We start from the raw sequence: 13,858 nt of genomic DNA, 5'->3' as shown, positions 1-13,858 counted from the left end.
TTCCAGAGGGAATGGATGACTTCGTGGTATATTGTGACGTGTCGATATCAGGGTTGGGAGCGGTGCTTATGTAGAGGGGGCACGTGATAGCATACACATCAAGGCAGCTGAAGCCTCATGAGATAAGGTATCCCACCCACAATCTAGAGTTGGGAGCAGTAGTGTTCGCCCTCAAGATCTGGCATCACTATCGGTATGGCGTCCGATGTACCATATACACAGATCACAAGAGCCTTAAGTACTTCATGGATCAGCCCAACTTGAATATGCGGCATAGGAGATAGTTGGATGTGGTAAAGGATTATGATTGCTCTGTACCACCCGGGTAAGGCTAATGTAGTAGCCGATGCCCTAAGCCATAGGGCGGAAAGTGCCCTGAGGCGGGACGTTTGCAGGAGGTTGATAGTAATGACTCCGGTGTTGGACACCATTCGAGGGGCCCAGGCTGAGGCTGTGAGACCAGAAAACCATAAGAGGGAGCGAGTTATCGGGCAAGTATTGGAGTTCGTTACTGATAGTTGGGGGCTTATAACATTTCAGGGTCAGATTTAGGTACCGTTTATGGGTGGGACGCGTACCATTTTGATGGAAGAGGCACATCGATCGAAGTTCTCGATCCATCCCGGGGCCACTAAGATGTATTTGGACCTGAAGAAGGAGTATTGGTGGCCCTATATGAAGAGGGACATCGCGTGGTTCGTTGAAAGGTGCCTAACCTATCGTAAGGTTAAGGCCGAGCACCAGAGACCGTACGGTAAGTTGCAGCCGTTAGAGGTTCCCGAGTGGAAGTGGGAGCAAATTAGTATGGATTTTATAACCAAATTGTCGAGGGCTGCGAGGGCGTCGATGCAATTTGGGTGATTGTAGACAAGTTGACGAAGATCACTCACTTCCCTGCTATTAGCGAGAGCTCTTATGCGGAGAGGCTGGCAGAGTTGTATGTGAGAGAAGTGGTATCACAACATGGAGTACTGATTTCGATTGTCTCAGATCGAGATGTGCATTTCACTTCCAGATTCTGGAAGAAATTTCATGAGGAGTTGGGTACGAGGCTACATTTTAGTACCGCATATCACCCACAGAATGATGGGCAGAGCGAGTAGACAATTCAGACGCTCGAGGACATGCTCCATGCATGTGTGTCGGATTTTGGTAGGAGTTGGGACACATATTTTCCCTTGGCAATGTTTTCCTACAACAACAGCCATCATTCGAGCATTTGTATGCCACCCTTTGAGCTGTTGTATGGGAGGAGGTGTCGGACCCCCATTTGCTGGGGAGAGGTAGGGCAACGTGTGATGGGTATACATAGATCATTATTCAGACAATTTAGTAGATACAGCAGGTCAGAAAGAGGTTGTTGACCACTCAGAGTCGTCAAAAGAGTTATTCGGACAGGCGCCGATCCGAGCTCGAGTTTTTGGTCGGCAACTTCATGCTCCTGAAGGTCTCTCTTTGGAAAGGAGTGATCTGATTCAGGAAGAGGGGCAAGTTGGGGCCTCGATATATTGGACCTTTTTAGGGTGATCGCGAGAGTAGGCACGGTAGCCTACCGTTTGGAGCTACCTACGGAGTTGGGTCAGATTCACGACACTTTCCACGTGTCGCAGTTGAGAAAGTGTATAGCTGACGAGTCGGCAGTGGTACCATTAGAGGATATTCAGGTGGATGTGGCCCTGAACTATTTTGAGAGACCGGTGGCAATTAGAGATTGGAAGATCAAGGTTTTGAGGAACAAGAAAGTGCCTCTGGTGCAGGTACAGTGGCAGCATAGGAAAGGGTCAGAGCTGAATTGGGAGCTGGAGCGCGAGGTGCGTGAGCAGCATCTAGAGTTGTTTGCAGAGTGAGACTTCGAGGGTAAAGTCTGATTCTAGTGGGGTAGAATACTCGGCGAGTCGGGTCAAAAGTTTGACCGTTGACTTTGGTTAACTTTTAGGGTTTGGTCAACAATGAGGGCCTTTGAGCTAAAGGAGGGGTAAAATGGTCTTTTACCCTTCTGAGGGTGCCTAGAGAAGGTTGAATCTAGTCCTGAGAGTTATATTTATGAGAGTATTACTTTATGTGATTAGGTGGAGGCTAGATCGTATTTCTACCGAGTCAGAGATTTATCGAGACATCTGAGGTGAGTCTTCTCACTATACTTTACCTTGAGGGGTAATTAGAGTCATGTGACAGAGTTACTGTATGCTATTATGTGATGTGTTGCACTGCATTATGTCTATGTGATTTATGCCATGTGTATATTAGAGTATATCAGAGTTAGAATCGGAAGGTTCACAGAGCTAGGACTAGAGGGTCCACAGAGTTAGGGCCCACGAGCCCACAGAGTTATAGCTTCGAGTGGCTAGTATGTATTATGTATGGTATTTTGGGGAACTCACTAAGCTTTATGCTTACACTGTTATGTGTTATGTGTTTCAGGTACCAATGATGATCGCGGGAAGGCGTCGGCATGATTCGTACACACGCATGGGTTTTTATGTATTTTGATCTTGGGAAATATTTTGTGAAACAAAGTTATGATACAATGGGATTTTGTTAATCAATTTGTTTGGAAAAATGTGTTTAAGAATGCGAAAATTTGTTTTAAATTTTACGGTGTTACACTAATGATTCTTGGAGCCGATATTAACCCTCTAACGAGGCTGAAGCCAAGAAATATGTCGCTTTTCGTAGGGCATTTTAAGCTCGAAAGGATCAGCAGATAAAACAAAAACAGATCAAAGAACAAGAAATTCAAGTTGTGGAAAAGTATTGGGCAGATGCCATCAACAATGCCAATACCGTAGAGAATATCCTAAAGGTCCAAGAATGGATGTCAACAATGGCAGCCAAAGTTCAACAAGCTTAACAAACTGCTATTGATCAGCATGTTCATCAAGCTCCCCCCTCTCCAACTGTTGCAGGTTCTCAGGATGAAGAACCTGAAATCGAAGTGAGCTCTGCTCCAATTTTTGGCTTCGATGAAGATGAACCATAAGAGGTAAACAAACCCTCTCCCTCAGATGATGACTTGATGATGTTCAATGAAGATGAAGAATCTAGTGGGTCTCATCACTCCACAACTAATCCAAAAGAAAAGAAGAAGAAGAAGAAGAAGCCTGCAGTCACAAGAAAAGAATTCCTAAGTCTTCAAGCTAAAGTAGATCAAATCTTAGCTGCAGTCAAGCCGAATCAACCGCAACCAGAAGACAGCCCGGGACCGCAGTCCTTGATGGAAAGAATCGAAAGATTGGAAACAAGAGAGAGATTGGCTGCGGAGTGCATCTCCCTAAAAGTTGAAATGGGGATCAGATCACTTGACAACAATCTTCAAGCCGATCATAAGGAGTTCATGGCTACTGCGGAACATCTCATCTCTAAGGTTACCGCAATTAAAATAGACCTTCAAGCAGCAATTGCGAATCAGGCTTCACAATCTGAGAAGTTGATTGCTAAAACTCATACTACTTATGAGTCAGCAATCTTCGTTCTCCAAACTACTATCAACCGACTGCAACGCTCTCTCTCCACCAACTTCCGTGGCCCGAAGATTCTTCAGCTCACAAAGGAGATTCACAAACTACTCTTCAATCCCTCCATCCCCAATAACCTACGACTGGCAGAAGAGCTCAAAGCTTAATTTCAAACGGTATTTAAGAAGGTTGGTGGCATTCGTCACTAGCTTGAGGAGGCTCCGAGTATGCACTCTTCAAGAAGAGGAAGTGAAGAAGTCCACGAAGTCCATCCCTCCGACCAATCTCCGCAACATCATCAATCTCCCCCAATCTCCACTGAAAAAATTCCCACACTGCAACCATCACCGCAACATAAAACACAACTCTCACCGTAACCATCTCATCACAACTCCCCTCTCCATAATACTCTTGACAAACCAGAAACTCCCCCGCACTTCAAAAATATGGAGGAGTATATGTCGTCCCCAAGCTCAAACGATTCTCCTGCCTCTACTCAGAGAAAAAGAGACTGGAAGACAGACAAGTTAGTCAAAGAAGTATGGAGACTCTGCGAATTCGACACAATTATGGATGAATCATTGATAAATTCTTGGATCAATCCTCACCAAATACTTCTTGATGATGACTATGTTCCTCATCTCACATATACGGAACTCCCTCCAGACGGATATTGGGATGTCCCAATCTCACCGAATGCCAGATACTTCACTGTATTTGAGCAGTTCGACCGCAACTTTCCGGATGACAAAAGACTTCCTATGGAGTTCGAGAGACTTAGCCAATTCTATGCTAAGCATGCCTCTCCAGTTGAACACATATGGTCTAACGATAGACCATCCGCAGTGAAGAATTACAAGATTAGGAAATTCTTAAGGCTGAGTTCATCCAGTACACCCTGACTAGAAGGGAGCATGACTACATCCGCGCCCAGGCTGATTTTCCGTGTATGAACCCGGAAGAAGTGTTTCTCAACGCCAGAGTCTTTCAACACAGGTCTGAGAAATATCCAAGGATGAAGATCGCTCTTGAAAGGGCCATTACCTATCTTAAGGAAACAGTCTGTGACTTCGCAAAAATGGATGCAGACATTCATCCCTCCATCTCCAAGATTGCTGACTTATCACCGTTTGACCCCGCACCCATGCATACCGAAGGCTTTGAATAAAGATCCTTAGGCACAACCAACTATCCTGAGCTGGGAGTCATTTTCAAGAGGAAGACTGACAACGCCAAATATTTCATTCCTATGACTGCCATGCATTGTCTCACCAGAAAACAACTTGACATCTGCCGCAACGCAGTTGAAAAATCCAAGCATAAAATCGCAGAGGTCAAGTTTGAAATACTGAAAAGAATCAACTGGTTAGAGAATGTTAGGAAGTTTTGGTGGATACTGATCAAGTTCCTTAAACTTGATAGTTGATCGAAGTTAAAGAGGTCACTAGGGGGAAATTGTTGAATCAAAAAGTGACCCTCTTGAACTTTTGCTACCGCAGCACCCAAGCCACCGCATTCAAGCAACCTCTTCATCTACTGATATCCGAAGTCTTCAAGCACCGTAGTCTATATCTTTACTTAGTTTATTTTGTCTTTTTTGTAATACACTCTAATGTCTAGTATGCCTTGCATGGCTACTCTTAGAGTTGTAAACTTTTCTATAAATAGAGATCTTTTCTAATGTATTCAGTACCAGTGTGTGAATCCTTATCAAATTCTAATACACATCTTCAAGTTCTCATTCTATCTTACTTATTAAAGCTTATTCTATTATCATCTCTCTTCGTAGAGCAAGTCACTTGTGACTTAATCACTAAGCTAGATCTCACTTAGTAACTTGGTTTGAATGCATTCCATGTTATGAATCTGCTTTTGTGTATACTTGATATAACGATTGTTGTCATTTACATTTATTTACATTTCTGCATCTAACTCACTAACTTCTAATTCTTAATATTATTGTTGAGCTAACAGATCCTTACAGATTAACTATTCTGCTATTTCCTTGTTCTAACATTTTGTTCAAGTGTATCTCAAAGTTTCTCTTAACACCCTTAAATTTTCGGGGTCGAGATTTGGTTGCGGCACTGTGTTTACGATTTGAAGATTGGTGAGTGCCAATTGTCGGCCGCGTTGCTCCTCTGTTGAATCAAAAAAAAAAATTCTAAAAAATGTGGACTTTTTTCGATTTTCTCCGCTAATACGTCCTCGTTGGTTGATCTCCTGGTAGACGAAGCCCCCTTTCTCACTTTGTCCCTTTCCGGTGGTCGACGAAGATGGACGTCCGATGGACCCTCCCCCTCGGTGGCATCGAACTCATTATTGAGGTCGAGGTTAGCACTGATGTCCGACTCGGACGTTCTCGGCCTTTTGTTGGAACCGGTGGTAGATCCCGAATGCGCCGTTTCCGGATAAGGACCCATTTTGGGCCATTGCGACAAACTTTCCACGCTTGTTGGTTGCTAAAAGGTTTACCATTGTTGGTAATTTTGTATTGGTGCAACAGCGTTGACAAAATGTTGAAATCGTTGCTACCACTTCGATGCATATTTTTTCGATTGTCAAATACGCCATTAAATTTGGTACACGTCGCTCTAAGATCACGCCATTTAGCATTGACTAAATCATATGTCTGGCTCGTTTTCCTTCCTAATAACACGTGGAAGTGGTCTAAAACACGATTCCAAAAGCTTTGTCTCGATTGCGCGTTGCCGACACCCCCGTCTTGTGATATGACAATCCAAGTTTTAGTTAAAGTTGCCTCCTCCTCCTCGGTCCATTGGGTATTTTTCTTTTTTGTTGAATATTTTGATTTTTTTTGCCTTCTACGACTTGGTTGTGTTTCTTGAACCCGTTCGTCGTCGTCTTCAATGTCGAGGTATACGAGTTAAGATTGCGATAATGGAACTTGAGATGGTTGTGAACTTGGTTGTGGATGTTGGGAAGTTTGAGGCTGAAATAGCGGAGCAGGTTGTTGTTGAAAGGGTTGAAATTGGGATTGAACAAATTGTAGTGGTGGTTGTTGTTGGTAGTAGTGTGAGTGGTATGAAAGATTGATGAATAGTGGTTGTTGTTGAACGGGGGATGATAACAATGTCATATAATCAATGTTCGCTAACGGATCATTTGGAGTGTTTGGGGTGTTCGGAGTGGATGAATTATTTTGGTTTGGATCCATGGAGAAAAGTGTATTTTTTAAATGAGAGTATATGTGTTTGTGTTGAAAGTTTGTTGTGTGTTTGAAATGTAAAAATATGTTGATATATATAGAGAAATGATTGTTAGTAATAAATTAATTAATTAATTTTTTTTTTACAAACGGTCACGGTCAAAAAACCTTCCCCCAATCAAATCTTCTGTCTTCGCCCATATCCAACTCTACGGAACAAAAAACCCATCAGAAGTGGGGCTGTGTTCACGCGTGAAGCACGTCTTTCTGATTCCACTCCAGATAACCTAAACTTATAGTTTTTGTTTTGAATAGTGAATAGTAGTTTCAACCAACTTCTTAAATTGTAATAATTATGGTTGTGTGTTTATTAGTGAGACGTCTTCACTCTTCAGGAACGAAAAAATGATGGTGGGCGTGACAACAACATGCCATCATTACCCACGCACATATGGCATTATCCTTCCTGAACTGATACGACACCGTTTGCGACGTAAACTACTGGTAATTCAACAAAATTCTAAAAGCGATTTGCCAGCTGGCCAAACTCTAACAAATCCGGAACAATCTTAGTATAAATACCAGAGTCCCGGAGAGGTTAGTGCTCATCGTTGCACAGTCAATTCAATCAATCGTCAAAGCTTTACGCAATTAACCAAGGGGCTTGACCGATCACCGACCGGAAAACACATATACCGACCTCCGAGGACTCTCATCAATGGCTACAAAAGTGTATATTGTGTATGTGCTCTCTCTCTCTCTCTCTCTCTCTCTCTCTCTCTGCACGATGATCTGGTTAATAGGTGCTTTATTGTTCGATATTACGCAATTTGATTTAATCGATTTGGTCTCAGTAACGATCGAACGACTTTTTTAGTGTGGTGGATGAAATTTGTTATCAGATCGGTTGTCTATGGTTGTAATTATATTATTTTCAGTACCGCTAAATTGAGAAAACGTAGGATAGACGACCGATGATCTGTGTTTTTTTGCGAAAAATTGCAGACTGAAATTAGAGTTTGATGTGTATTTTAAGTGCATTGAAATTATAATTTGACCTTCGTAGATTAATTTTTAGTACCGCTTTGACTTTGTGGTACTGGAGATTAACGATATGGATTTTAGCTATTCAGATCGGTTGATTAAAAATTATAATCTTCAAAACCGCATCTGAATCTGTAGAATTGATGATTGACGACATGTATTTTAAATGTGAAATTGAAGACAGAAAGTCGCACTAGATGTCCACTTTTGAGTGCATTTACCACTTAACATTTCCAAGTGATAACCTGTTAAAACTTGATCAACTAGATATATGTCTTTATAAATTAGAAGCATGCTTATTTTAGATAAAGATCTCCAGTGTGGTTAAAGACTACTGATGTTTTGCTAGAAATTAAATTTTGATGCTTTGTGTACTGTTCTATTGATGTGATATTTGATTGATGATGATATAAAACCAACTAAACTATTCAACTATAGTACAGGAAACAAGAACGAAAAAGATTTTTTTAAGAATCGGAAATAATAAATCAACTTAGGGTTAGTGAAAGAAACATTGATTGAGAAAAATGTGTTGCTGTTTGCTAGGCCTTTGATAGCCAAGTCTAGCTGGTGCAAAAAAATTAACACACAAGAATTTTTTAGGTAAAAGACTAAGACACAGTTAATCTTCCTGATTATAATTTATATTATTGCTAGTATAGATGCTATAATCCTATCATTTGAAACTTGTTTTAAAATTTTACATGATCCCCTACATCTATCATGGTATATCCACATTCATAGTCTTGGATTGGCAATGCTAATAAGATACATGTAGGATGTATTCATTGTTTTGGGTTGTTTGTGATAATCTTTGAGCAAATATAAATGTCTAGCCAATGCATTATAACCAGTACTCCAGGACATTTATGATGTATGCAATACAAAATTACAAAGGGGTTTCTTGAGGTCAAATAAGTATTAAAGGGAAATAATGTAGGCTGCATTTTTTTAGCTGCTGTTCATGAGTCAGTTATGTTTAATTCCAGTTATACTGCTCATACATGCCTTTACCATGATTGAATGAACATTTGTAGTATACTATTACGGTATTACCTACTGGTCTGCAATATTCTTGATGCCTTGAGAAAGGAGAGAAATAGCTTAAGACAGTTATAGGAGGGATGCATGGAGAAGAGAAAGAGCTGTTCCCTTTTGTGATTCAGGGATAGAGAAAAAGTTGGTTTTAGGGCATGTCAAGCAAACTATTAGATCATATAATCAGAATCTTCTTTAGTTATCATCAATCAGGTCAAAGGTCTACATAGTTGTTACTTAAAGTAGCAGAGGACATAATTTGTGGATGGGGGGCTTATTTATCAATATCAAGGACTACAGTGTAGGGTGGTCCAGAAGACTAGAACTTAAATTTGATCATATGGAAACAGCACAGCTTCCTAGAGAAAACTATTCCATCCATTTTAAACCATTGATTATCTTTTGACTATTCTGATTTATAGACATGATTTGTATTGAACAGAGCCGTCATAAACTGATAATCAATAACTTAAGATATAGAAATTGGACTGTAAGCTGTAACAGACTTTCCTTAAAGTTAAGTAATATCACTGAATTTACTATGGGTTAGTCCAATTCAATACAATTTCAAATATAGGCAAAAAAAAAAATGGTAGTCTAATCACTAATGACTAAATTTGTGTTAGATTCTAAGGTTGTTTATTTTCATATTATCAAATCTGGGCAACTATACATTCTGTTTCTTTATTACTTAAAATCTGGACAAATGTAAGGGTAAAAGTAAAGAGTTGATTATTTGTTGTGGAACTGGCAGGTACTACTCCATGTATGGACATGTAGAAAAGCTGGCTGAAGAGATAAAGAAAGGAGCTGCATCTGTTGAAGGAGTGGAAGCCAAATTATGGCAGGTACGTAAAAAAAAAAAAATCATATTTAATTTTAATTTTAATTTTAAATGTTTTGTAAGATATAAGAAATTAGGGATTTATGTATCCTTTGTGAGGTGCAGGTGGCAGAGACATTGCATGAAGAGGTGCTGGGTAAAATGAGTGCACCTCCTAAAAGCGATGTACCAATAATCACAGCAAGCGAACTCTCAGAAGCTGATGGATTTGTTTTTGGATTCCCCACCAGATTTGGTATGATGTCGGCTCAATTCAAAGCATTTTTTGACTCCACCGGTGGTCTCTGGAGAACCCAACAACTCGCCGGAAAACCCGCCGGTATCTTCTACAGCACCGGATCTCAAGGCGGCGGTCAAGAAACCACCGCGTAAGCACCCTAACCACCATCCCACAAATTACAATTTTAATTTTTAGTTTTTGATTTTTTTTTTTTTTTAAATTTTGTTAGGTTAACGGCCATCACTCAGCTGGTTCACCATGGGATGATATTTGTGCCGATTGGGTACACATTTGGAGCTGGAATGTTTGAAATGGAGCAAGTCAAAGGTGGGAGTCCTTATGGTGCAGGGACTTATGCTGGGGATGGTTCCAGACAACCATCTGACCTTGAGCTCCAACAGGCCTTCCACCAGGGAAAACATATTGCCACCATTACTAAGAAACTCAAGGGACTTGTTGTTGCTGCTTGATCCTTACATCGCAAAATATCAAACCAAAAAAACAAAACCATGATACTATTTTAATTTCTTTTCTTTTTTATACCATCTTCTATATCATTATCATTGTCTATTTCTGTTTCTATTTCTATTGTCATTTCTGATTGTAAAAGGCTTCTTCTTTTGAAAAAAATACAACATAATATTTCTATGGTTTCTTCACATTTCTCATATGTCACCTTTTAAAATAGATTGCTTTAATCTGATTAAATCATCATTTTATCTTTGTTTCATAACCTTCTTCAGTTTTAACATCAGATGACTTGCATGATAAAAAATACCAATAGGTAAACAGATGTCATAATAATCCATTAAACCATTTTTTTTACATGTCTGCAGCTCTATGGTATTTGGTGTTGGTGAAAATATGTCTCTTAATCAAATGTTGAGGGTTAAGTTTTCTTGGAGAGAAAAAAAAAGTTGAGTAATGTAAGTGTGTAACCTATTAGCTCCAACATAAACAACGTTTCAATAGGAACCTTCAGACTTTTATAATTAAGTACAACCATATACAATCCTATTAGGCTATGAGGAGTGAAATGGCAAGCAACTCGACACTTCTTATGTGGAGCTCGACATACTGAGGGTATGCCCCCTCTTATCGGCAAGAGGCAAAAAATGCCTAGCTCCACACCTGCTCACCGAGTCTCGCTCCTCTTGGCAAGTACTTGGCTGATGTGGACAAGGTTTTGGGGAAGAGATGACACTTGACAACGCCGACACAATCCCTTCTATCCTTAAACCAATAACTCAAAAACAAATATGTCCCTGTGCTATCATGAATGGGGTTTAGTGAGTTTGTTGGGTAAAAGAGAAAAAAATATAGCTAGACAGAAAAATGCAAACAAATTATAAGATTTCTCAAATAAGTGCTTATATATCTAAAAGAAAAGGAAATTGAGTAATTTAATCATTTTTTTGTTGTTTAAAAAAAAATTATTTTGGCAAAATGACCACTTGATCTGGAATGGGTTGTTCCGGACCCAATTTCAAATTTGGTTAAACGGGTAGTAATTCCGACTTGGTAATCTGGTTCTCATATAAATATCATTTAACATGTTTCAAACTACACTTCGACGTCCCTTGTTTCAAACTACACTTCGACATCTCATTCCGAACACCTCTACAACCGAAAATGTCTTCTGATAGCAGTGAAGAAATACAATTTTTATTTGTAAGATTCAAATTTGTTTCTAATTAAATGCATTTATTTGTTATTGTACTTTAAAAATGTTTACTTTACTCAATTATATAGGTATTATAAGGTTTTCTGTGAATTTTAATCTTGTTAAGATAATTATAGAATTACATAGACTTATACATCTATACTACATGATATATCGTAATAAAAAACCCTAATTTTTGCTAGTCCGTAACGTGTTCGGAATCTGAAAATCAAGTCTTGAATACGAAAATCATGTGCAGAATAAAATGAACTGGGTCCGGAATTTTGGTCCGGACTTTATGGTCTGGAATACCGTACCCGATTTTCGGATTATCGTACATACATACAAAATCCTAATTTTAGAATACAATCAAAAACCCTAATTTTGGAATATAATCAAAAACCCTAATTACGCTCCAGAACATACATACAAAAATTCGTACCTAATAATTCTTTTGATTATAGCACGATAGAACATACACAACGGTTGTTACTATAACATGTAGACCTGAACTTGGGTGCGAAATCATGGCGCGCTTAAAAATTGGCCAGTTTTTGCGGCAATGTTTAGACAATCATGTTTTGGTGATGACATGAACATGCCGACAAGTGTCGAATGTCACACTTTACTATATCACTATCTTATGTGGAAAGAAGCTACTAATTTGATCCAGTTGACCTAGAAGAGGTTCTATTTCCGGTTGGCGACTATCATGTTTGCTTTAATAGGAAAACATTCTGCTTGGCTACCGACTTCCAGTTCTAGGATCATTTCGACAACATTGAGAGAACGTGTGTTTCCATTTGTGCCACTTTCACGTTTGGTGAGTATGGATGGCCTTACAAATGTATTCAATAACTCACTTCATTAATTAAGCAATGAAGACGTAGTAGAGTCCCCCTGATGTATATGTTATAGCAATGATTTTTTGGGAAAAACCAGTGACAGTCAGTTACTCATGAACATATGACACTCGTTTCTAATTTACAGGAGTTTAACAGTTATAATAGTTTTTTTACCCACATTATATCAAAATGATAAATATACTTATTAAGTGTAATGTTTTGACATATGTACCCATGTGGCAGATTGATATGCAATTTCACTTACAAACAACTGTGTGTTTTGTTTGATAAGATTAAGGACCATTTGAACCTAAATGTAGCAAGAATGACAATAGACATACATATAATCTACATGGATTTGTCTATGCATTTAAGGTATGTACACTATGTTTAATAAGAGTTTCTAAATAACAAGTGTAACATCCATAAAATCATGCCAATTTTAAACCTTTTAAAACATTTAGAAACCAACAATTATTACCAATTTGTTTTCAAAACAGTTCAATATCAGAGTATCCCAGGAACATATTCATAAAATGTAAGTAGATGTACGATCACACCTTTGCCTTCCCACGACATTTGAGGTACCTGAAACCAAAACTGAAACTGTAACCCCGAAGCTTAGTGAGTTCCCCCAAAATACCGATACACATCAAATTGAATATATACAAATAACAGCATGTAATGGGTATATAGTTTTACAGACTGGATTACCCCTGGGCCCATAACTCACATGTGGCTTTCCACTGAGCCCACAATACGAGTCTGGTATGCCCTGCCCGGCCCTTAACTTGTATCTGGAATGCTCCTGAGCCCACAGTACGAGTCTAGAATGCCCTGTGTAACGACCCAATTTTCACACCAAAATTTTTTTGTTTAAAAACGTTACTTTAGAAAATATTAATAACTAAAACATCATTCGATCATCCATAATATAAACTGAACCATGTCTGAAAACCAAAACATACAACTAATCAGAATATCAGAGTATCAATCCCAAAAAGCTCGTAAATGCGGAAACCGAAGAGTGTGTGTGTGACATGCTGCTACCGCGCCGGCTCCTTTCCCTTAGCTGAGGAGGTACCTGAAACCAAAACTGAAACCGTAAGCACAAAGCTTAGTGAGCTCCCCTATAATACCCCATACCATGCAAGCATTTAACAAACAACATGCAATTAGGAGATACGGGCCACGCCCACACTCGTGAAGATACGGGCCCTGCCCACACTTCGCTTTCTGAGAGATACGGGCCCCACCCACACTCGTGAAGATACAAGCCCCGCCCACACTTCGCTATCTGGGAGATACGGGTCTAGCCCACACTCCATTCTCGGAGAGATACGGGCCTCGCCCACACTCAACCGCCAACTCATATCATACAAGTATCGCACAGACAACAAGTGTAAACAATTCTATCGTACTGGCATATGTCATAATCAACTCAACTAAGAGATACGGGCTCGGCCCACACTCTAATACTAACGTCTCTTCTATACGGGCCGGCCTTGGTGCCTTAGACCCGTTACTACTGGAAGGAAACTCACCTCGAAATAGCTTCTGGTCTGTGTGGGAATTGATCA

General features: G+C 39.6%; 1 protein-coding gene across 1 annotated transcript; it reads left to right on the top strand.

Moving 5' to 3' along the window:
• Positions 1–7,219: 7,219 nt before the first annotated feature.
• FQR1 (flavodoxin-like quinone reductase 1) lies at positions 7,220–10,431 on the top strand. The gene is made up of 4 exons (XM_078996359.1): positions 7,220–7,365; positions 9,461–9,554; positions 9,656–9,918; positions 10,000–10,431. The coding sequence occupies exons 1-4, from the start codon at positions 7,343–7,345 to the stop codon at positions 10,238–10,240; spliced, it is 621 nt and encodes a 206-aa protein (XP_078852485.1). The 5' UTR covers positions 7,220–7,342; the 3' UTR covers positions 10,241–10,431.
• The last annotated feature ends 3,427 nt before the right edge of the window (positions 10,432–13,858 follow it).

This window comes from Lactuca saligna, chromosome 5, assembly GCF_052625555.1.
Source record: "Lactuca saligna cultivar CGN05327 chromosome 5, ASM5262555v1, whole genome shotgun sequence".
Classification (NCBI taxonomy): domain Eukaryota; kingdom Viridiplantae; phylum Streptophyta; class Magnoliopsida; order Asterales; family Asteraceae; genus Lactuca; species Lactuca saligna.
This window is presented reverse-complemented; position numbering and strand designations above follow the sequence as displayed.

Bases quoted from the DNA above. Each gene is read 5' to 3' on its own strand.
- FQR1 (XM_078996359.1), top strand. From the start codon at position 7,343: ATGGCTACAAAAGTGTATATTGT. The intron at 7,366-9,460 runs GTATGTGCTCTC...TGGAACTGGCAG, and splicing joins GCTACAAAAGTGTATATTGT to GTACTACTCCATGTATGGAC. The intron at 9,919-9,999 runs GTAAGCACCCTA...AAATTTTGTTAG, and splicing joins GGCGGTCAAGAAACCACCGC to GTTAACGGCCATCACTCAGC.